Raw genomic sequence first — 23,917 nt, forward strand, 5'->3', positions numbered from 1 at the left:
TTCTGAAGATGTCTTTGTGGTTGAGGAGTAGAGAGAATGTTGCTGCCAAGATCCTATCGTGCACTGTTAAACTCTCAGCCAATATGTTTTCCGAACTAAGTCTAAAGTTTAAATGTCATATAATGTTACTGGCTGAACATTAACTCCATCCAGTTATACATAAATCAGATTTTCACTGGCACAGTCACACAAGTCCTGCCACAGACATACCAATGCTGCGTACAGGCCAGTTCTGGGCTCTCTGACTCAGCCTTTCCCTTCTACCATGGTAGCCCAGGATCAGTGGGGCACCTCCAGCTTGCCTTGGTATGTGGCCAGTCTCAGTCCAAACTTTTGATGCCCGAAGTTTTCCACCCTGGACAGCCCTTTTTCTCTTTTTCCTGCACAAAGATGGTGTGTCCTAGATATGCTCAGGGCAGGTATCTTTTAGTGTGAAGCTACAAAGACGTTGTTCCCATGCACTACTGGATTTGTATAGGTGGTGTATAGCAGCAGATCTACCCAGCGCTGTGCTGTGTTGTGCACCATAGAGGCAGGGTCAGGAATGGTTGTCTGCAACTTTACGATCACTGACTCTACCAGTTTGACTATCTAGTATGGCTCTCCTGAATGAATTCTTCTTTGAGTTGGAATATACAGATACATATACACTCTTTCTCTCTCACACACATGTATTTAAGGAGGAGAAAGTCCCCTCTTAATTTGAAAAATGTCTAGGAGTAAGAGCTCTACCACGTCCTTTGGCAAATTGTTACAATGGTTAATTATAATCACCATTAAAAGGGTGCACTGTTGTGTTTTCTCTGCAGCCAGTGGCTAATATAACTTTTCCTTGCTAAGCTGTAAAGAATGTGTGCTATTCAGTTTGTCATTTGGATTAAAAAAATGGGATCGGCTTTGTCTAAGTGTGCCCGATCCTGTCCTGAGATTAGGATGTGGGGAGGGAAGACCTGCCCTCTGGCACAGCTGTTTCTCTCTGCCTCTCACATAAAGAGTCTCAGAGATAACCAAGTCAGGCCTGACCAGCTACCAGTCTGTCTTTGATGCCAAGCAAATTATTTCCTTAAGTCTGGAGTAGTCAAATTTTTTCCAATCCATCTTTGAACCAACTTGTCACCATTTTTTGTGAACTGTAGACATACTGGCCTAAGAGAGGTAGCAATGGTAAATAGAGTAATATAACCTCCCTGCTTACTTTTTCTTTATGCTAGGTACAGTGCAGGAGTTGCCTTTCTGGCCATAGTGTTGCTTGGGAAGCTTAGGATTAGTCTGTTCCCATATCAGCATCACTTCGTTCCCCATCCCCAGTTCCGCAGTCTGTGAGCATGGGTTACAGATGCTGATTCAGGCTGCGCTGGGGGTTCTTCTGGTCACATACAACAGGCTGAACCGTGGAGAGCAATTCCAGCTGCGTGAATGTAGAAAACGATACTGTCGGAGCCAGTCTTACTATAGTGTTAATGCTTGTCTGTCTGTCAAAAGTAAGCTGTACAGCAACTTGCTGCTGAGCATGTGGTTTATGAAGAGTTAAGGCAGTGTATTCAAAGAGTAACTTGTTTGTGAGCGCATATTTTTCTTTTAATCAGCTCCTGCTAGAAGTTCAATCTGTTCATCTCTGCCATTGATTTTTCTTGTGCTGTGTTAAGCGTTAGGAAAAGCGCCGTTTCCCCTTGCTGTGATTACAATCAGTGGCCATAATGGCCCAGAGACCAACATGGGCCTGATGCTAATTTGGTGCTTGGCAGACCAGCACAGCCACAAACGTCCCGAGAAATTAATTCAGCCTTTTATCCAGCAACTCCCACTCTGTACAGTAGTGATTAACAGAACTGCCTTCCCTCAGAGGACTTTTTGCAAGGATAAATATATCAGAGTTGGAGGTGTTAGGACACAAAAACCAAGATAAATACACCCTGAGAGACCCAGAGAAGTACTGCGTAGGGAATGTTTGGCATCAAGTAACCTTGAGTATGTCCTCATCAGTGATGCAAAAAGCTGTATGAAGCAGAGGCCTTGATGCTGTGGATGTTTCTCAGTGTTTACAAGACTTAGCCTTTGCTACAATATTGGTATCTGCATATCTGCAGTGTAATCTGATCAGCAGGGGGAAAAAAATTGGCTGTGATTTACATATCTCTTGTTTTCGTTAGGATATAAAAAGCAAGTTCAGAAACCAGAACTGTCATGTCTCTGACAGAAACAGCCTAGGTCCTCTCCTACAGCCAAGGCTCGTGCAGAGTAAAGCCTCCCTTTGCAAATAGATAGGTAGTTGTTCCCATCGTAGGAAGATTCAAAAAAAAAAGGTCCCTAACCACATCCTCTTCTAACAGTTTGACTTGTCACAAGAGGTGACGACTCAAGGGGGTCGCCATAAGCCCAGAAGCAAATTCAGAAAAAGTGCAAGTGAGCAAACGCAGCTGCTTCAGGAGGAGGCAGATGCCCAGGAGGTACCAGGGGATTGCAGGGAGGCACTCCCTGGACAGGGCAGGCTCTTCCTGCGGGAACAGCCCTCCCATTCCTGCAGTTTTCTGTCAGTACAGATACAGGGATCACACAGAAAACACAGAAATCAAAGGACTGTGAAATCAAGTATGACTGACACAATATCATCTGAGGCTCTTAGTGTCTCATTTGCAAGAGAGAAAGGGAACCCCTTCAGAAGGTCCTGAGGACATCACAAGAGGAAACCACTCCCCACGTAGCTAGGCGTATAAAACTAGAGTTTCTGTTTTATCATCAACAGGCTTCAAGCGCCGGGCTGCGACGGAGCCAGAGTCGAGCTCCCGGGGCCCGCAGTGCTGTTGCCGCGGCACCTCCAGCAGCTGCACCCCCGCGCACCTCCCGCTCGGCCATCGCCTCCCACAGCCCCTTCCTCTCCACTTCTGTAGGTGACAGATTAATTAATAAGCAATTACTGCACTCCCTGAGGTAGCTGAAGGCAGGGCGGGCAGCAGGCATCCCAGCTCTGGTTCCCATTACCACGGCTACAGCAGCTGGAACCGGCCCAGCCAGGGAACCCCTCCAAGCCCCATCAGAAACAGGGCGAGGACAATTTCAGGGAAAAGAGGTGTACACATATACCCAAACACACTACCAGCACTTGCCTGGAAGCTGCCAGCTTATATCAAATGGCAGGAGGAGTCTTATTACTAGAGATGTACCTTTGGAAATTTGAGTTAATTAGCCAGGGAGTGGCTGTACAAGGAGTTAAGCTCCTGTTGAAACAGGCAGGAACAAACCAGCTACCAATACTGGTTATTTATTTTGATGCTTACCATACATTCTTGCTGAAAGACAAATATGACAAGAAATGTAAAGTGTGTACATTTATTTGTTGATAAATAAAATCAAGCTCCCTCTACCAGAGAAAAATCCTTAATGTTTGATTTGCAGAAAAAGACTTTATAAGGAAAGTGCCCTCCGAGCACCAAGCTCGTCCATCAGCTTAGATTAAGTTTCTGTAACGCAAGATCTTTAACCTGCAGCCATCCTGTTGTGCTCAAGGTGTTGAACATAGATCCGATGGTTTCCTTGCCCCCTGATGGGAATGACTCTTCTGCAGATCCTGGCTGGACTGCTTCGGCAAGCACGACTGCCATCTCAGAGGTTTGAGATTTGTCTCTAGGACACGCTTAGTCACTACTCTGCATTCCCAGCCACACTACCCAAATACGGGGCACATCCTGCCCTCGGTGAGCATTGAATTCCTAAAAGCAGCCTAGGTAAGCCTGCAAGCAATGTCACCCTTGAGCCTCTTTGCATTGCAGAGAGGGGGCCTGGGCAGGCATTGCTGTCTTAGAGCAGCCAACTCAACTTCCTTGAACTGTCAGGAAACTTATGAGGAAGTGAGGCAAGTTGTAAATAACAACAGATTTTTTAATTTACACTCTGCAGAATTCTTTCTCTGGCTTGTTCCCCTGTCGCACAGTCTGCTGCAGCCAACCTGTCCTCAGAGTGCCCCAGCTCAGCTACAGCCGTCAGATCTGGCTTTAGGTCACGAAGGCTCTCTTTGCCCCTCCACCCCACAGATGATGACCAGAAGCAGGGTCTTTATGTACAATCTCATTTTTTTAAAAGACCTGCAAACATAGAGTTGGAGAAAGTTGAGATGGCAGGAAAGATGCCCTCATTTCAGGATGCATTTTGCTTGAACTTGCTCTGAACTCTGTAAATACAGGACACCTGACATGTTCATTTACAGTATGTTTATTTCTCAGTGCATTACATGAAAGGTCTTTGGTATTTGTGGGTTCTTGAATACTGTTCCCACTCTGCTCCGTAAGAAAATGCTGAATACAAAACATTCCATATACAGTAACAAAACCCATAGCAAATAAAGAGAAATAGATATTTTGAACAATAACATACAATATGAAAACAGAAAAGTAACCATGCAAGAGGTGGAACAAACAGGTTGTGTTTACAACAAACATTAGAGCCTGCCATAAATGAATTCATTGTGTCAGATGAGATTTAGTCTTGTTCTAAGTTAAGAATTACACATGATGGCAAGATGCTGCGTATGGCTCTCCTATAGAAGACCAAATGGCTGTAAAGCTCATTACAATGAGAGAAGCCGGGACCATTTGCACACGTACGAAACACACTGGTATAAATAAAAAAATACTGTGTAAAATAACTAGTGAAAAAGTTAACATTTCCTTCTAGGGTTGGGAATGTGCTTTGTGGACAATTATAGCACCTTTGAATTGCTTGGTTTCAACGCAATCATAGAACCTGCGACTAGTTTAAACCCCTGTACCACCAAACACCAGAATGGAATGTAATCTCCAGTAAGACAGAGGCTGTAAAGGTGGAGAATGGATTTCCAATAAATTCTTTCTAGCAGTAATTCCAGCAGCTGATTGTCTTTTAAGCCTTTGTCACAGTGGTCAGGTTCCTACATTAAAATACTTCATTGCAGAGATGGGCCTGAACCCCGATCCCAGAGCCAAGCTCTCAGAAAGCCGCTTACGAGCCAGGCGCTCTGCTCCACTGAAGGCAGCAGCAGTCCGTGCTAGCTGAAGATCTGGATTGGATTTTTATGGCCTGTTCCTGTGAAAGTTGATGGCAAAATTACTGTGGAGTTTGGTGGGAGCAGGTGAGGGCTCTTCTCTCTAGTTTATTCCTATTTCCCTGGGTTGCTATCAATTCTTTACAGTAAGTGCAAATTAGCTACTATGGAGAGAAGCATTCTCCACCTCCCAGGAGCACCAGATTGCTGGTGAACATCAGGGTGCACGAATTGCAAAGATTTTCGGTTGTGCAATGTGCTGCTGCTGTTTCTGGTTAGCTCAAGGCAAGGAAAATGCGTTACTGCTAGCAGAACCGATCCAAGTCAAAAACACATTGGAGCTCGAAACAACATTAAGAATTTCAAAAAGTTTTAGGAAAAAAAAAAAGGAAAAGAACACACTATGGTATTGCACAGTATGCATGTAAGATAAAGCACTAAGCATTTCAATTAAAATACATTTCTAAATGAGCACGCATTCAGAATAAATCCCCTCTCTAAGTTACATAGACATGGCAAGATGCATTATATGCCCTGGCTAAAATGAATCTTAGTATCCTGCCTAAGATGGAAAATGTGGTTGGAGTGGTTTGCTTAGTCATGAATATCATTCATGTCAGCATGTGAGGCTGTGTTCACCTTTAAAACATAATTAAACTGGGCCTGCACAACAGTGTGGTCCAACCCTTTTGTAAGTAGAGAGGAATGAAACCCCAGCTGAGAGAGAAAGTCCATTTGGTATAATCCTACTGCCACCCAAATTAAAGATACAGTACCACATAAGAGAGAGATGTAGCTAAACAAAGCAAAGCAAGAAGTGTGTGGAGGAAAAAAAAAAAATTACATAGCTCATACAGAAATCTGGAAAAGTCAATAATTTAAACTGTGGCAACCCAAACCTAACCAATCTTTTGACAACTGACTTGGCAGGATTCATTGCAAACAACTTCCATTAAATTTCCTTTCATCTTGCCAGTAATTTGTTTTAACTAATTTAAAATCCAAACTCTTAGTCAATATGAATGACTGGAAGAGAGCACTCATCAAGCCAGTGCAATAGCTTTGAATTCAGGAAGACAAACTTGAAGGAAGAAAAATTTCTCTTTCAAGTCAGTGTGAAGGCCCCAAAACATCAGGGCAGTGAAAATAGCCCTATTGTATCCCTGCTTCCCCCAGTTCAACCCAGTTCAGGTGACAAGGGCTGCTGAATACATGGACCATACAGTTGTTGGTCTTTGCACCAGCTTTTGACAGCAATGCAGTAGCAGTACAGTTTGCCTTTTCCAGATAGCTGTATCTTGCACGAGGAACCAAACAGAATGTGACCAATTTACCTGACTTATGCCATAAGATGACAAACACAAACTCAATTTGCTCACTTTCATCCTGGGCTGAATTTGAAAACCGTCAGAACAGGGGCAGGGGGGTGTGTGTGTGGGGAATTAGAATTTTAAAAATAGCACCATCAGTTCTGTTGATTACTCTCACCCTTTCTAACAGAAATCACTGTCTACATGAATGACATCAACGTGTCCGATTTGGTTTGCACAGCAGGTGTAGTGATTCACTTGTCACTGAAGGGCAGGTTCAACTTCTTAACCCTGGAAGCTGGGACTCCCCCAAAATAACAAGTTTTTGCAAAAAGTAAAATGACTTTGTATGTAACTCCCAGTGCAAGGTACGCTCTTGACAAGACTAATTCCTTAGGCTGTGGTTTGCTACTACACTGTCTCCAGATTCAAACGTCAAGGATTTACTCACAAGATAAAAATGAAACAATGTGAAAACATTTTTCCTTATTGGTGTAGGATTAAGAAAGTACTGAAAAATATCCTTTTCTGTGAACAGTTATTGCTGCTGCTTAAATGAATTATCTCTGGCTGTATGCACAAGCTGAACACAATATGGGAAAATTCTTGCACAATTCCATCATATCTCATACAAACTGCTCTCTATTTTCACAGAAACAGTCTAATCTCACTGAAGATAGATAGAAAGTCAATGTTGCCATGAACATTTCCATCAAAAGCCTTTGCTTAGCCAACCACAAATAGAAATAATGCCACTCACATGCAATTAGCAACAGGAAAAGTCAAGATTTTGATGCTAAAGTCCAAAAAGTAACCTGAATTTTCAGAGTAACAGTTTTAAATGTTCTTTGAATTTTCCAATTTGTTCTTTGCTTAAAAGAAATCCTTGCAGGTCATGCTTTAATGGCCTATGGAAGTTGCATCTTCACCTGGAAGTCAGTGTGACACCACCACATGTAATAAAAGCGGATTGCCACCAACTATGTCAATGGACAAGGCTAAGAATTTGCTTTGAGTCTGCATGGGATTGATTGTCTCAGTCACTTAAGCAGTGCTTTAACTGAGTAACTTTCAAGGGCAGTGAGGAAACAAGGGGAGATTAAACGCTTGAGACACAGTCAGGAGGTGTCACTTCTGTAGACAGATTCTGCGGATACTTCCCATCTGTTATTCCAAAGGCAAACCAACAAAAATCAAGAAAAATGTTCACAGGACCCTCTCTGAGCTATGGATAAGACATTCCCTGCAATAAGGGTGTAGTATTGGCCAGGTAAGGAAACCCAGTTGCCAACACTGCAGCCTTCTACCACTTCATTTGCACTCTGCAATTAAGCACTAGGATACTGTATCTTTAACTGGTGAACAGGCACAGAGAAAACACAGATGCTCCTACTTCATCCGATTGCTTCTCCTTTTGGCTTCACTGTCATCCAGCAGTGAAGAGAGGATCTGGTAGGCCTGCGGCTGCTGGGGTCCTCCACGTTTGATCTTGATGCTGGTTCGCAGAGGGGAGCCCGGGATCACGTCTTGTCCAGAGCCTGGCTCAATGGAAGACAAAGAGTCTGTAAGGAGAGAAAGTCACGGGAGAGCGCTATTTAAAAGGGGAGGCTAAGGAAAGAGTAAATGGGCCCTTCTGGATGATACCTCTTCTGGAAGAGGTGTTATCCCTCCTGTTGTCCTTCCATCCAGCAAGTAATTGCGGAGCTATGTGTTTGCTGCCATCACGCTAATGCTATATTAGGTCTTTTCCCTCTGCTCTGTCTAAACTCTTTGGGGAAATACTCTTACTGCACGTGGCCCAGCAGGTCCTGTTCTCACTTGTAATTCCATTTATAAAGCGCTGTTCTTTCATTGATTATAATTTTGCTTGGGCTATGGCTGTTACTCAGCATTGCCCATGGGCTCCTATTATTGAAGGATGAGGCCAAGTGGTCACTGGGAAGTGATGCTCCTGGGGGGTTTAAATACCATTTCACTCCTGGTAAAGGAGGACATTTTGAGGCAGTGAAAAGATTAAACGAAAGGATTGATCCACCCTGGGCTACAGCCAAATTAGCAATAAAGCTGGGAATAAATATTAGCGGTCCATTCTCCCAGCACGCCTCATGGTAACACACACCTCCCCTTCCAACAGCATCCTGCCCTACGAGGCTAAATATACATTTGACTATGGCTGCTCTTCTGTTTTCCCAGCAGTCAGCAACAGATGCTGATAACTTGATGCTGCCTCATCATTTTTAACGTCCCAGTTTCTTCTTCCTTCTGCCTTCAGAGATGGAAGTTTGCTTGTTTCCCTGCCAAGAGCCCAACCTCACAAGCCAGACACCCAGCCTTGGTTTGATCCCCCGAGGCAGCGTTTCTGTTTCAATGAGCATTTGGCTGCCAGAGGATTTGTGCTGCGCTCGCTGGAAGTAAACGCTGCCAAACAATTTGGGCTTTCGTGTGTCCTGCTGGGCTGCTCTCTGCAGTTTGCTAGGCCAGATAATCTCAAACTGCCCTCCCGTTGCAGAGAAGAGGTTTGTTTGCTGGTATGTTTTGCCTTGTTGCTTGGGTGGCTGTGGTTTTGGAAACCACGCTGATAGTGACGTTTCTTTGGAAAATGAGAGCATGCGATTGGCATTTCTGCGTGGGCCTTTAGAGCTGGGCTGAGTTGGGCTGCCCAGAAACCTGCGGCACAACCCTTAACACCTACGGTGGGAACATGACCACATAGTTGGTGCTGGGTGATTTAAACCTGTGTGGTGCCTTTCAGTGCAGGGAGGTCTGGGCTCAAGGAAATTCTGTTTTGTTATTTTATGTCTTTTTCTGGTTTGGTTCTTTTTTTTGGTTTTGGTTTGTTTTGTTTTTAAACTATATACACATACAGGGATGAACATATTTGCACAAGGAAAAAATGCCTTACTTTCCAACTTCTCCTTCTAAACAGTATTTTTGTAGGGCCTAAAATATGTCTTGGGTTAAATACTGGAACTATCTCAAAAGCACAGAATAAAAATATAATTATCTATACTGTTAGTGGATAAAAAAGAAACTATATACAGTCATGCAACACAGGTGTTTAAATATGGCCTTAACTACACTGCACAATTAAAAACCATCCATGTTTGCTGATGCAGTTACACTGGTAGAGAGGTATACCTGGGTACAAATAACTCATCTCCATCCTAAGCAATAACAGAAAACATGTTTATGTCAGTAAAAATGATTTGCTGAAATGGCTGTTTCAAAATAACAGCAGCGCGTGCCCTATTGCTGCTGCATTGCCAAACAGACAAGGGTATAAAGTAGATAAACTGGGCAGTTCTGCAGGGGCAGCTGCGTGAATCCCGCAGGCCAAGCCCCTGTGTCTATACAAGCTTCCCAGAGAGCCGGCATTTTGCTTTACACTAGTATAAATGGAGATACAAAGTAAAAGACAATGGAGGGCCAGGTCCTGGGTCTTGTAAATACACTGCACAGTGCTTATGGACTGGGTTCCCCTTCCCCTCTTCCCCAGAGAACACACGGGCTGGGCACGGACTGCTGCCTAGGAAATCTAGTGGGCATCTTCCTGGTACCTCCAGCATCTCAAAGCAAAGCAGCATAAAAACATCTCTTCCTGCCCTTGGTGTATAAAAATCCAATGAAAATATGAAGCAAACTAGGATTAATGCAGAGGTAAGGTCAGGGTGACTGTGGTTAAATCATGGGTTCGTGATTCATGATTTCCCGAAAAGCTTCAGCTACTGCTGCCTATTGCTTCTGGAAGTAGCACTCTGGGCCTCTAAAAGACACGTGGCCATTGAACAATGAAGAGCAGTGCAGACCCCAAGCCAGTTCAGCCATATAACACAGCACCACGCGCTGACACTGTTTTGGCTTTGAAGTGCCCAACGGCATTTTCACTTTAGCACTGTGCTGGCTTCAGCAGGGGCTCGTGGGATCTCAGAGCATGCTGCCTTACTGCACGGTAATAGATGTATTTTAAGTCACTTGCTTAGGAACTGCTGGACATTTTAGCTATTTAGCATTTTCATAGGCTAAATCAATATCCAAAGGCCACCTCATAATAAAAGCAATGCCAATCCGAAGGTAGGTGTGAGCAGCTTGCTTTACAAGTGAGGCCAGGAATGAGGTGCCATGTGTCAAGGAGAAAATGAGAAAGTGCTATGAGCTAAAAAATGCTTAATCTCAGTGCCAAGGAACAGGCTTCCTTCTCACAGGCTGGGATAGTACATCTAAACAAGATCTTGCCCCTACTGTGTTTCTGAAAGGGGAGAAATTGGCACAGCAACTTTTGGCAGCTGTGAGAGAATTGATCATCAGGTACCCCAAAGGGAGAATTCTGATCTGTGATGATTGCACAAGCCCATACTCTGGTTAAGGGAAGAAAACACTCATTAAGGAATGATGCCACACACTGTACCAGTGATGGCAAATAGCCTCAACAGAAAACTTAAAATCTAACTGAACAGAGAACATGTGCAACTTTAAATCTGATTGTGAAAATAGGTTTTATGTAAGTTACAATCACAAGACATTCAGGAATCACTGGTTTTCAGGGTAACACATAGCATTGTTTGGGCTTTCTCTGTAAAATAGAGTGCTACACAAGGGAAGGGCCTCAGTGGTGGTGGAGTCACTTGGAAGACACTATTAACAGGATTAAATGATCTGACCTGAAGACCTGAACAAGCAGCTCCCTGGGAAGCTGGTAGATGATGTGTGACACATGGCTTGAGCTGCTGCTCGTGACTTGGCTTTCCGAATTGTAATAAAAATTATTGTGGGGGTCATTTCACCTGCTACTGTAAAGCCAGGGTAACTAGTGCAGTTGGTGGAAGCTCTAGGTCCTCAACAGTTCTAAGCATCCTTTAAGTCATGTTGGGTTCCTAGTTTTGAAAACCTGGCTTAAATAGATACTCGACAGATTGTTGAGGAGACTGGGAGGACGTTTAACCATTAAGCAGCTGCCTGAACAGAGCCCCCAGTTGTCTGGAAAAGAAAACCTTAGCGACACTTACCATGAATTCCTATCATGTGCTCAAGAATTAATACCCGCTCAGCTAAAATCTTCAGAGCTTCTCGAAGTTGTTGAACACCTTCCCCCTGCAAGAAAGAAAGAAAACTAACATTGGTATATGTTGCAGAATAGGCTTCTTGTTCATAATGTTGCCTCCATAACACCAAACTATGCAGTGTGAATGTTTAAAAAAGAAAATATGTAAAAGGGGAGATAAGCTGCAAGGGTTAAGTAGGAACGCAGGAGAAATGCCTATTTAAAGAAAAACGCCTCAGTTATACCACCCCATGTTTGCAGAGCCTCTGACCCAGAGCCAAGCCTTTCAGTTTGGTTCCTGCTTCTGCAGTGGGCCAAACCCAGGGTGTATATCCCTGTCAAACCTTTATAATGTGCAGCTTATGTTAACAGCTGTGTTGAACTACCTGGAGAACAGGTTCTGCTCTCATCTGACATTTACTCTGAACATCTGTGAGTTACCTGGGCTTTCTCTTTGGTGGAGAAGCTGGGATGTGTGGCTAGCATCATCTTGTTGCTCCCTTACAAACTGGAACAGTGGCATGCAAGCCCATCCTGATGGGCTTCATGCTGCCTCTCACAGAGCTCCTAGCTGGGCCACGTGCTGCCTGAAGCCTGTCCACCTACTTTTATGTACACTCAAGCTGTAGTTTGATGCCCCCATTGCCTTAGATATGGGCTTGAAGGGACAGACAGATGTTGGGAAGTATTTTAGGGTGGGAGAGCAGAGATGTGAGAAGTCCAGCTCGCTCTCTCTGCACATACAGTTTGAACTCTTCTGGGTGTCTGTCCCTGAGCTTGTGGGAGGGACAGTGGGGGAGTAATTCCCTACCTTGTAGCAGCTCTGTGTGGCAGAACAACCACTGAGGACTGAGGAGGTGTTCAGAGAGCATGGTGAGAAGGGCAGCTGACAACGTGGCCAAGGAAACCTCAAAGACCAGGATTTCTAGCATGTATTAACATCAAACCCAAGGTTCAAATCATCTCTTGCTCTGCACTTTCAACTGTGGACAGGACCTTTGCCCTCCACAAAGCAGCCTGCCAAAGGGAATGTGGTTGAAGCACAGTAAAGAGACAAAAAGAAAAGTAAAACACCAGTAGAAATACATGCTTACATCAGCACCTTTGTCACCTTCCTCACCCTTCTTGCCTGGTTCACCCTAAAACAGACAAACAGAAATTTGTTTTCGTGTGACTGAGTACCCTGTCCAGGATCATTTGCATCTCTTTGCTCCAAAGGCACACATTAAAGGCAGAAACGTTTCACCAGCAGAAAACAAACTGACTCTCTGGCACTTCATACCAAGGGCCCAAGTGCTCTCATGAGCTCTGTCCTGCCTTCCACCAGCTTCCCAGGAGGTCATCAGCTTTTCTAAGACTGACGAACTCGGCCAGGAGTGGCCAAGCTGCAGGAGGGGCTGGCTGCCATGGCCTGGGCCCAGAACAAAACTATATACATCTCATGAAGATCTCAATGAGCGATGCTTTTATCTCACACTGAGATAAAAATACTGTTCCTCTCCCCCAAACATGAACATGTTCATCTTTGATTTAGAACATAAAATCCTCCATTCAGCTTTCATTAATTAGTCACATCACTTTCTGCCTCTGAAGATGCTCATTAAGCTTTTCTTGAACAAAGATCCCTATGTGCTGTGAAACATTGGTCTGATGTTCCCCCAAAACCAGGAAGTTCATGCAGTTCTCAAAGAACAGATGACATGGAGAGATTAAACCACAAGCTAAACATAAAACAAGGGAAAGGGCTAACAAACTGGTGAATAAGAGTGGAAATGCCTGGGCTCCTCAAACTTTTTGGACATCCCTGAGATACTTGCAAAGCACGGGCGGATATGGGAGGAAGGACTGAAGAAAAGGTTGTGTGAATCGTACAAAACAATGAAGTGGAATTAAGGAAGAGAGAAACCTCCCAGAGGACGTTCTCTGGATGCTGCCAGCCAAAAACAAAATCCAGCTTGCTCCACTAGCTCACTTTCAGCCAACCTTCATCTCCACCGGTTTGTTTGCACCCTAGCGATATGTGCCAGTGCAGACATCTCCTGTGTGCATCTGTTCAGGAATTGCCAAGAAATCACTTGGAAACATCTTAATCTCAGCTTGGCAGACCAAGGTGCAAGAGGGAGTTGAGAGCAGCTGATGTACTTTGGGTTGTTTAACAGTGCCCACCTTTGGGCTCTGGTAGTGCCAGGAACCTCACGGGGCAGGGAGAGGGCTTCTGTCTGCCAAGGTTTGGCTAGAGGGGATCTGCAAGCAAAGCACACCTCCTCTGTTGGTGTGATGCCTTCCTGATCACGGCATTTCAGCACTATGCTTAATGTGCAGAAGACTATGCTTCATTTGCAGAGGAATACGTTAAGGTGAAGTTGCCTACTGAACAAACGTCTAAGCTGGAGATAGCTGACCTAAGCATTGCATCTGAGAGCTGGCTGAACCAGCTGCAGTCCAGCTAGGTGGTATTTACGGTGCCAGGCAGGCACCAAACCCATTGGAGCCTTGCACACACCCGCAAGTACATCACTTACAGGAAATCCCTTAATGCCCCTCTCTCCAGCCAGACCTGCTTGCCCCTGTTGGAAATAAAGTAAGTGTCATTAGGAGATATTTTTCCATTTGACAAGAACATAGTGTAATTTTTACTAGTGGAATTAAGATGGCTTAATGAAAAACCTTACACTTGGGATAATATGAAAAAAATTCCTTTCTCTTGACATTATCACTTAGAGACAGCAAAAGGGGGTCATGGTTTTCTATCAAGTATCAGCTCCAAATCCCATCACACTTCGGAGAAGTTTGGTTCGCTACAGAGCTGCCCTCTCAGTAAGACGATTAGCAATTTTTTGAACTTTACAGCAGTCAGTTACATTATACCAGGAAGGAATTTGGCTGCAGATTTGTTTCTTACAAAGATATCACATTCTTCTCTCTAGTAAAACTGATGGGCTGATGCTGCCCCAGACAGCAAACAGAGCCCAGGACTCCCACAGAGCACCGATTTAATCTGCCTCCTGCTCCACACACACATCTCTGCATTAACCCCAGCAGCTACTGATCAAAACACACATACAATATTTTTGTTGGTCTGTTTCTTTTTCCTGCTGTGCTAATTTTCACATAGTTCTCAGTGAGGTTTTTTGGGTTGTTTTTTTGTTGTTGTTGTTGTTTTAAACAGAAACATTTTAAAATGGTACGTGTTGGTTTAGGGTGGAATGAAATGCCATTGAACTGAGCATCTTTTTTCCCCCTGTTTCCCTCTACAGCGTTGGTTTCCCACCCCGGAGCATGCCTGAGCACAGAATCCCTGACCAGAAGAACAGTTGTAGATTATTTCATGAGAAAGCAGGAGCTGGGGAAAAACCAGCAAAATTTAAAAGCATCTTTAGAAATCCACTGATGAAACAGCCCCATATTTAACCTGGCTCTTCTCCCCTAGACATACACAGAAACAAACCCATCCTTTTTTTCCCAAAACACTACCTAGCTGGCGGCAGCTTTTTGAAATGTTTGCCAGAAAGGGAGAGCTGCTTTGTTACTGTGTCCATCAAACTGCCGCTTTGTATAAAAACCCAATAGGCCTCGTGCATCTAAAACACATTGCTGTGGAGAGCTGCGCAGTGCTCGGTGAGCAGCTGGCCAGCGCTAGACAAAGGCCTGTATCGACACGAATTGCGCTGGGAGGAAGGCCCAGTTTGTCAGGTGCTCGGAGCATCTTCAATGGGAAATACTGGGATTCTGCACTGGAGGGAGTAAGGCCTGTGAAAAAGCACTGGCAAGAGGCAAATCACAGAGAGGAGACATAACAACGCACTCAAAACACATCAACAGACTGTTCTCTATGTCCAGGAGGAACAGCAAGGATGTTATCAGTTTAAAGGGGATCAAAGGATATTTAGGCTGGATGTCAGAAATATCTTTTACCCCAGGCCCTCCCTAGCTGTACCCCTGCAGACTGCCTGGAGATGACGTGCTGCATCCCTCTCTGGCACTGTTTAAGAATCAGATGAAGAGGCTGATCGTGAGCGGCACACATATAGATGTGCCATCCAGGGGATGCGCTCAGACCGCTTCAGGTCTCTTCTACATCTGTTCTCTCTGAGATTAAGCAGGAAAAATATATAATAACATTTTCTCAAATCTCAATGGATATTGTAAACCCTCCTCTGCTTTTCTTTGCAGCTGCACAGCTCCTCCACTCTGTGTAAAGCCAGCCCTAATTTGCATCCACCAAACCCAAAATTGCAGCATGTAGTTGTCAAAATCAGCTTTCAATCCAGACTCACAAAAGACAAAAAGCACACAGAACATCCTACAGAAATTCTGCCAGAAAAAGCAATTGGCTTTGCTTTCCACGCTAACAGAGACAGGACAGGAAATACAATTTATTTTTTCTATTTAGCAAGACATTTTGATATTTGAAAATCTCATTTTTCCCAAACATAGAAAGAGAGTTACAATTCTGAATATCTAACAAGGAGGGAACAAAACCAAAGCCTAAAGGGTTTGTCTGTACTGAATGGACAGTGCAAAAAAGTATTTGGTTCAAAACAAGTCTAGTCTTAGCAATATGGTCAACCACAAACTAAAGCAGAATGATAAATGAATCATTGAGGAAGAGCTCTTATCAATTTCTTGGATGGAAACTTGACACTTTGCCATATACCACGCCTTTTTTTTTTTATTTAAACTGAGAATGAACATTTAATGGCGATGAGCTGTGGTCGGTAACCTGTGCTGAAATCTCATCCGTTAAGGTTTTGCTCTCTATCAGAATCTTAAATTCTAGTCCCAGAAATACATCAGTCTGTAATCTATTAATAAAGCCAATACATGCCCATAATGGCTGATCTGCACAAGGAAACTTATTAAAAAATTACTAGCAGTCACTTAAAATGGTGTCTGTCTTTCAGGGAGCTGCAAGTGATTTCTTACATAAGAACAGGGACCAAGCACCCAAAACAATGTGCAAAGATACTATAATAAATCAGAGCTTTTTAAAAGCGTATGTGCTCCATCCTCAGATAGCCCCTGCTCCCTGGCGTGAAGTGCCTCAAGGAGGGAATGAAACAAGCCACCTGGACTTGCTCTCCTTGCTCTCTGTCTGGACAGAGGAACATCGTTTAAGTGTGTTGCTGGTTATTCTGATGAATTTGGGAAGTCCTCAAATTGGAGTTAACCAATTTGCATTTGTCTGTCTTGGCTCTTTCAGACATCCCTCTGTGTTTTGGATTGGAAGAGTGAGCAAAAATGAAGAAGAGGAGATGCTGTTATATCAGGGAAGCACGTCATCTACAGCCACCCATTTACAGGTGGTGACCTCCACGTTCACCTTCACCCATGTGATGGTAAAAGAGGCGCTTGGAAGAAAAGGGAACTTGTTTCCTACAGCTGCGGCACAAGGCTGTGTCAATGCAGCCACCACTGCAGATGTCCATCATTTTAGAGGTACCAACCAATATTATTCTCTTTATCTTTCTTCCTTTCTTTGACTCTTCTCCACACTAGGGTCTTACTGATGGTCCACAGTCCATCTGTACCCACTTGTACATTTTGCAGATCTAATTGCTGAATGACCCTCCACCACATACTACATTCTGAAATTATTTTGTGCTCCTAGTGTCTCTCAGAGGAGATTTCAAAGACCATGGCCTTTTGGAGAGTAAGCTGAACAGAAGGAGCTGAAGGCGCAAATGCCACTTTGAAACCCTTTCCGGTGCTTGAATGCTGCACTGGGAATCTTACACATTGATATCCTCGTTAGGTTTTCCCCTGGTATTTCCCAAATTTCACCAGTTTGGAAGTAACATTCAAACAGCCCTTCTACCTATGTTTAGTTGTTAGCACTTGACAACCCATCAAGGACTGAGGTATAGCACATAAACATATTAAGAACATCATTTCATTATTCTAAATATATTAGGAACATCATTTGACCTGGGGAATGGTTTTGGTTCAGGAAAAGTCTTATGAGCTTTTACTGCCTTATTGCCACAGAAGGAAGAGTTCAGTTAGACCACGCAAAATACTCCACACTAAAGAGCTTTGGTTGGCAGAAGAAAGTTGGTCTCCACAAGCCTTTATATACCGTGTATTTGCTACCTGAATCTGGGAACACCAGACTTTGCAAGCAATTCAACCCTTTATCTGTACAGTAAACCATCACCTTGGTTCTTGCAGAAGACCTAGAAACTCTACATTTGAAATTCTTCATGGCTGTAGTCCCACAGAATCTGAAAGACCTATGTTGTATATAATTTCTAAGGCATCACCCCAGATATTGCTGGGAATCTCTCTGTGTATGTAAATCCTTACTCTCTCTCCTCGGTCTCCTTTGGAGCCTTTTGGCCCGGGTTGTCCTGGAGAGCCTGGTAAGCCCTAGAAGAGAAGCGGAACAAGAAGGAATTAATTTCTACTGTGCATCCTTTGTGTAGGTGTAGTGAATACATTTCCCAGTGATCCTCAGATCTTGAAAACCTCATACACCCAATTAACCAATTGGGTTGGATTCTTTTTTACCCTCGAGCAACAACAATGGAAGCTCTGTTTGCAGATATCCAGTTTCTGCATATCCCTCTATTTGGGTCTTTTAATGCACTGCAGGCTACTGATGTAACATTTTTTAAGGGGTCAGTATGACTGGATCGTTCTTGTTCTCAGTTACCAAGAAGAAATTAATACACAGATAGTATGGTTAGCTTAAAAATCCCCACTACTTTCCCCCTCTTTGTAATTGTCTCAGTGGGTGGCAAGAGTAAGCATACATACCTGAAAATTAATTGGATTGTGCAGTGGAAATTATTTTGAAGCTATTCACTCACCCTAATAAACAATTTTCAAATTAAGCCCAATCTCTACTAAGAATTTTGCTCCCTGGGTTGAATAAATCTATAAAGCAGTCACCAATGGGTAAGAAGGGCATAGTCTCCAGATTTCTACTAATTGAACTGCTTTGCAGAAATCAATCCAAATTCTTAACTTATCCACCCAGAGAAGTCACAGCTATAAACGAGACAGGGAGAGAACAATGTTGTTTGTTTATACTCGGCACGTCAGCTTCCCAGCTCCCCACAACCATATGCAAGACGCTTTTTTCCACCTCAAGTGACTTGCACATCGCCTTGGAGACTGCAGCAAATGAGACGATTGCTCCACTCCAGACCGCTGGTGATTTAAGCCAATCTGCTTCACAACAGCCCCCAGAAAGCCCCACCTCTCAGCGTCCAGAGAAATGGGCTTTCAAGGCATAGCTGCAAGGAGCCTCAACGTCTGAAGTGGCCCAACAAGACTGGACATGAGTGTTTTAGGGGTCTAAAGGAGGAGCACTCTCCTAGTTTCAGCTGGGAGGCAGCAATGCTCACCATTAACATGTTGATCAGCCCTACCAGCTCACCACCAAGCTGCACAGTGACCTGGCCTCCAGCTTAGCTGCATCCTCCCTGGGCCCACAAGAGAGTCACAAACTCAGGCCTGATTTAGGAGGTTAACCAGGGCTGCTAAACGAGGTAAGGCAACAACCATACTTGGCCCCATGTCAAACATGTAGCATGAACAAAGCTTAAGTGTCCATAAGCATCCTTCGCTCTTGACAGCTCTCAACAGTGACTTTCAGTGCATGATTACATGGGGATGCTCAAGAACACTGAATTTCACAAATCTGTTGTAAAAAGAAAAAATTTATAATGTGTGCTGTATGTGAAAAAGCCAGACTCTCCTATAGAACCTGTTTATGAATTGTGAATTACCTTATATTTAATCACGTTAAACTGCATCTGTCATTTTGCTGCCAAATTTCCCACTGTGTTCATATCTATCTGGAGTTTCTCATTGTTCTCCAGAGCATTCACTAATTGGAATTATTCTGCTACACTGGCAAACTTTCACTAACCTGCTGTCCATTGCTACTTCAAACTGATTAATAAACACATAGTAAAAATCTCCTTTCCTTAATTCCAAGCAATTCCAAACCTCCTCTTATCAGGATCTAAATTACATCCCTCTGCTAAGTTACTTAATCTTTCTCTCTCTGTGCTCTTCAGTCACTTTTCTCTCTCTATTCATGTTAGATTCCTTTGAATATTTGATGTTACTGGTTTACCTCCACATTAAGTAATACTCTTCCCAAAACTGGAGTCCCTTTGTATCAGCCAACCACAATTTTGAGTAGTTTGGCAGTTCACTACTCACCATGACTTCACTTCTTTCCATTTAACCGGCTTTTTTTCCATCCACGCGAGTACTTTGCCCTTCTCCTATCATAAATTCTTTTGAGTGAGTTTATCATCTCCCCCCTCCACAATTTTTGCATCAATAAATAATCAAACCAAAGGGAATTTGTGATATTTTTCTTGAATAGAAAGTGCTATTTCTCCAAAGTTAGGCTTAACAAATTTACTTTGGGTGAATTCCCATTGATGCATTTTTGTTCTTTTGATGTATTCCACAGGAAACGCAGTATTTTTCTATCGCTGTGTTAGTAAAGCCCATGTCAAATCCTTTGCATCAACTCAGGCCACAGTGAAATGTTTTGACACAGCAACACACAAGATGTGTTGTTATGATTAAAGGAAAATCTGGAAAGCGCAAACATTTCAACACAATTCAGAAGGGAAAAAAGGTATTAAAATCACAGAATTTCATGGGGAACAAAACATCAGATCAAAGACTTATAAACCACTGTCTTTGTGCAATGAGAAGCTGTTTCACACCTAACCCCCAACTCTGCCCCTCAGCCCCAAAGCACTGAAGCGCCTTACTTGTGATCCAGGGGCTCCAATAGGTCCTGGTGGCCCTTTGGGTCCTGATGCGCCTGGTGGCCCTGGTGGGAATCATCATTTGAGAGAATTTTAAGGAGACTTAGAAAGAAAGCCCCTAAATTCCAAATGCATGCACTCCTGTCATTGTTCTGCTTAGTCTCGCCATGGGTAAGAGCCATTCGTCGATCACAGGACTACTGCATAAGTGCCCAGACACACTGGGCTATTGGATGCCCACATCCTGCTATAATATAACCCTGTGCCCTAGGGAAGATCTCAGAGCTCTGGGAGGAAAAAAAAAGTGAAAATAGGCAGGAAGGATGTCAGTAACGTCCTGCATTTCCATTGTTTAAAATGACAACTTTTGAGGAATTGAAGGATAAATGCAAGGCCCTCATAATGAAAGGAAAAGCCTTTTCTGCAACTAACGGGAGTTCACTCCTAAATATGCATCACACAGGGAAGTGCTGAAGTTTGCAGGAATACTATCATTTAAGCCACCCATCAGCACAGAGAAAAAGAAGACTTGCCACCGAATTTTCATCCCAGATTCTGATTTCAGTTATACTGGTGAAAATTCAGAACCTGCTCAGTGGAGCTCTACAGTGACAGGACAGGATTGCAGCAGCAGGGAGAACAACTCTGCTCTCATAAAGGAGTTGTTAAACCCATTCTTAAAGAGTCTTTAATTATTCCCTTCTGAAGATGTATCCTGCCAAAAGTAAAACAATATGCCACTATCAATAGATAAGAAACCTGGTTACTTCTTGCCACCCCTTCCCACTTCTGGACCCACTGCTCTACTCCCCTTCCAGTGAGGACCACTTGCTTTCCCTGCAGGCATCCCACAGACCACTCTCCATCAGAAATTTCTTTGGTCACCTTCCCCATCATTACAGCTTTGCAGCTCAACTGAGTTTATTACCTGGTGGCCCAACGGGGCCTGGGGCTCCCCGTGGTCCTGGTAGGCCAGCCATGATGGTGTCTATGACGGTGGAGGCCAGCTGGGGTTCTCCATCTGTGTTAAAGAGCAGAGCAGTTAGTGTCACTGCAGCAAGAGCTGCCAGGTCCCAGCAGGCAGGACTTCTCTCCAAAATCCTTTGGCGCCTGTTGCTGGCCAAGGGCAGGCAGTGCTTCAGGATGCAAAATTCAGGCCCTTGGAGCAATTGCCTTTTGCTCTCTAAGGGCACTGGCTGTGTTCCCTGGACATGCAGAGCTGCTCACCTCACCTCCGATAACCCCAGAAAAGTTGTCCTTTCTGTCAAAAATTTGGTGTCCCTGCACACCTATATAATCCTACCTTTGAATGCCAAAGCAGATTAAGAGTAGTTCTGCACTGTACAGCAATAACTGATCCAAAATTTGCCATCTCCAAGACACATCTGGCTTCTGGCTACCTGAGAAATCAAACATGGATCTGGAGCTCCTTCCTGTCTTGCATCAGTGGGCCAACCTGGCACTCTAGCACATCCCCACCAACCCAGCAAGCTCACCCTGTGTGAGGTGGTGGTCAAGACATCATGAGGTCTAAGGATGCAGGAAAGCCCGGGGAGAGGCTCTGCCCCCTCCACATACTCAGGAAAGTCTCTTGCCATTTTGGGTTATTTTAGGTGTTCAACTGGCCAGCTTGGGCAGGTCCACTGAGTTCTGGGAAACGGCTGGAAATGGGAGTGGAGCAGAGAAGGGAAAGCCACCAGCAGGAATTGGAGCAATTTTGTGCTTTTGCACATCTTTCTCAGTCCTCTCCTGTTACGAATAAAAATCAGGAGCCTGTAGCTGTCCCCATCTTCCCTCATCCTTGAGCCAATAGGCTTACCACTTCAATTGGTAACTGAACAGAAAAACTACAACTATATCTAAAAAAGCAACCCTTACGATTCATTGCAATTCCAAAACCGTATTCAACAACCCTGCTCCCTATGGACCTGTACTGTAGCATACTAGCAATCTGTGGGGGTACCTGTATGGCAGCATCTTTCACCTGAGCATCCCACAACATTATTTGACAGTTGTGGAAATCTAGGGGCAAAAATTCCATGACCAACCAAGACAAGAAGATCACAAAGCAAGGAAGGGAACCTCCATATCCTGGTGCTCCTAAGACTTGCAGTCCACTGTCCTGACCAGTGCTGTAGGATCAACAACATATTTCCTGTTGCATTTAACCTGGATGAAGATGTGGCTCCTGGTCATGGGGATGGTGAACCCTCTGAAAAGTCCACATTTTCCACAGCTGGAGGCCACCATGCAGGAATACTGTCCATCTCCTCCTGCCCATGACCTCAAACTTATTCATGTTTCCTTTCACGCATCCCTTTAACTCATCACAGTAAAATTCAGGGGAACCCTTTGCAGTAAAAGGCTGCAAATGTCTCACTGCTATATTGATGCAAATACCAAGTAACACCAGGAAGATCAGAAGGGCGTTTGCTTACTCTACAGAGTCCAGCCCAAAGGACATAATGTGAAATTTCCAGAAACGTTAGCAGACACATTATGAAGCCTTTTCAACTTCTGGGGCCTTGGCAATGATAGAGAGGACTTTCAAGCTAGTTGGTTGAAAGCAGTTCCTAGGGAAAAATGTGAGATCTCTTTAACTGCCAAGGATGACGGTGTATCTCTGCAATGCCTTCCTGGCAGCAGAATAGCGCAAGATCTAACCCAGATGCCTCCAAGAACCAAATTGCGTGCCTAAAACCTGAATGCAAACAGGTATTTCTTTGGCTATTGTTTCTAACCCCAGCCATCTTCCCTTCTTCACAGCCCTGAAACAAAACAACTGACACTGTTTTCATGTTCAGAAGGAAAGGTACCCAAGTGAAGTGTGTAATCCAATTAATTTGAGTTTTATTTGACCATGTCAAAATCCATCACGGCTTGGGAGTAAGATGAAATTGGGAAATGAGTATCAAACAGCAGTGAAGGCATTAACAATTGCAGAGCCTTTTTTTTTTTACCAAAGAACAAATGGTCAACAAAATCAAATGCACATCCACTGCGAGGGGGAGAGGATGGGCTGCAAACAACCAGGATTTAATTACTGCTGGAAGTAAGCCAGGGATAAAGATTTGGGTTACAAAACATTCCAGCTAAATGGTACATTATTAGAATGACAGAGTTACTCCCACAAATCCACCCAACCTGACATCTGACTCAAAGTTATTTATGAAAGGTTATTCCGTAATTGTGAGACACAAGAGAGATCTGCTCAACAGCCCTTGAGCTCAGTACCTCCTGATTTAGCCTCTGCAGCATAGGAGTATGGACATGCAGGAGACATAGAGCGGCTCCTTCCTCAGCTGCCTGGTCAGGCAAAACTCACCCAGACCAAGGTTTACTTCCAGGATGAGCTCTGAACGAAATGGGTTTGAAGTGTGTTAAAACACAACCCTCACGTTTTTTAAGAGATTCTCTCCATGTTCCCATAAAGCAGCAGGAAGAACTCATATCTTCTTATAAACTCCCTTCTCCTTATAAACAAGGGGACATTCCGGGGCTTTCTGCAGCTGAAGGCTGCTATGGCAGCCACAAAATAGTTCCAGCAACAAATGGTAGCAGGAACCTTCCCTTCTCAGCCATCTCCTGTGCTGACCCAGGCTCTCCCGGGCTCAAGGGCTGGATTTTGTTTCAGTGCTTCCAGATATACTAAAGCAGATGGCAGACAACTGTCTGCCTCACTTGAGAAGACCCTAATACACAATTTGCTCCAAGAGCTTCCCAACTCCTAGCCAAGCCAAGAGGAAGAGCACAACCAGTCTGACCTGGGCAGATCCAAGCACCTACGTTCTCTGGAAGAGGGCACAAACAT

General features: G+C 44.0%; 1 protein-coding gene across 1 annotated transcript in view; it reads right to left on the bottom strand.

Annotated features, from left to right (window-relative positions):
* Nucleotides 1–7,713: 7,713 nt before the first annotated feature.
* COL26A1 (collagen type XXVI alpha 1 chain) overlaps nucleotides 7,714–23,917 on the bottom strand; it is a 168,989-nt gene continuing 152,785 nt past the window's right edge. Inside the window, exons 10-16 of the mRNA XM_068415860.1 lie at nucleotides 21,035–21,127; nucleotides 20,110–20,171; nucleotides 17,669–17,731; nucleotides 13,885–13,929; nucleotides 12,457–12,501; nucleotides 11,328–11,412; nucleotides 7,714–7,886 (exon numbers count right to left, since the gene is read on the bottom strand). Of these exons, the coding sequence (XP_068271961.1) occupies nucleotides 7,714–7,886; nucleotides 11,328–11,412; nucleotides 12,457–12,501; nucleotides 13,885–13,929; nucleotides 17,669–17,731; nucleotides 20,110–20,171; nucleotides 21,035–21,127 (566 nt within the window). The remainder of the gene's footprint in view (nucleotides 7,887–11,327; nucleotides 11,413–12,456; nucleotides 12,502–13,884; nucleotides 13,930–17,668; nucleotides 17,732–20,109; nucleotides 20,172–21,034; nucleotides 21,128–23,917) is intronic.

This window comes from Nyctibius grandis, chromosome 18 (genome assembly GCF_013368605.1).
Source record: "Nyctibius grandis isolate bNycGra1 chromosome 18, bNycGra1.pri, whole genome shotgun sequence".
In the NCBI taxonomy this organism is placed as follows: Eukaryota; Metazoa; Chordata; class Aves; order Nyctibiiformes; family Nyctibiidae; genus Nyctibius; species Nyctibius grandis.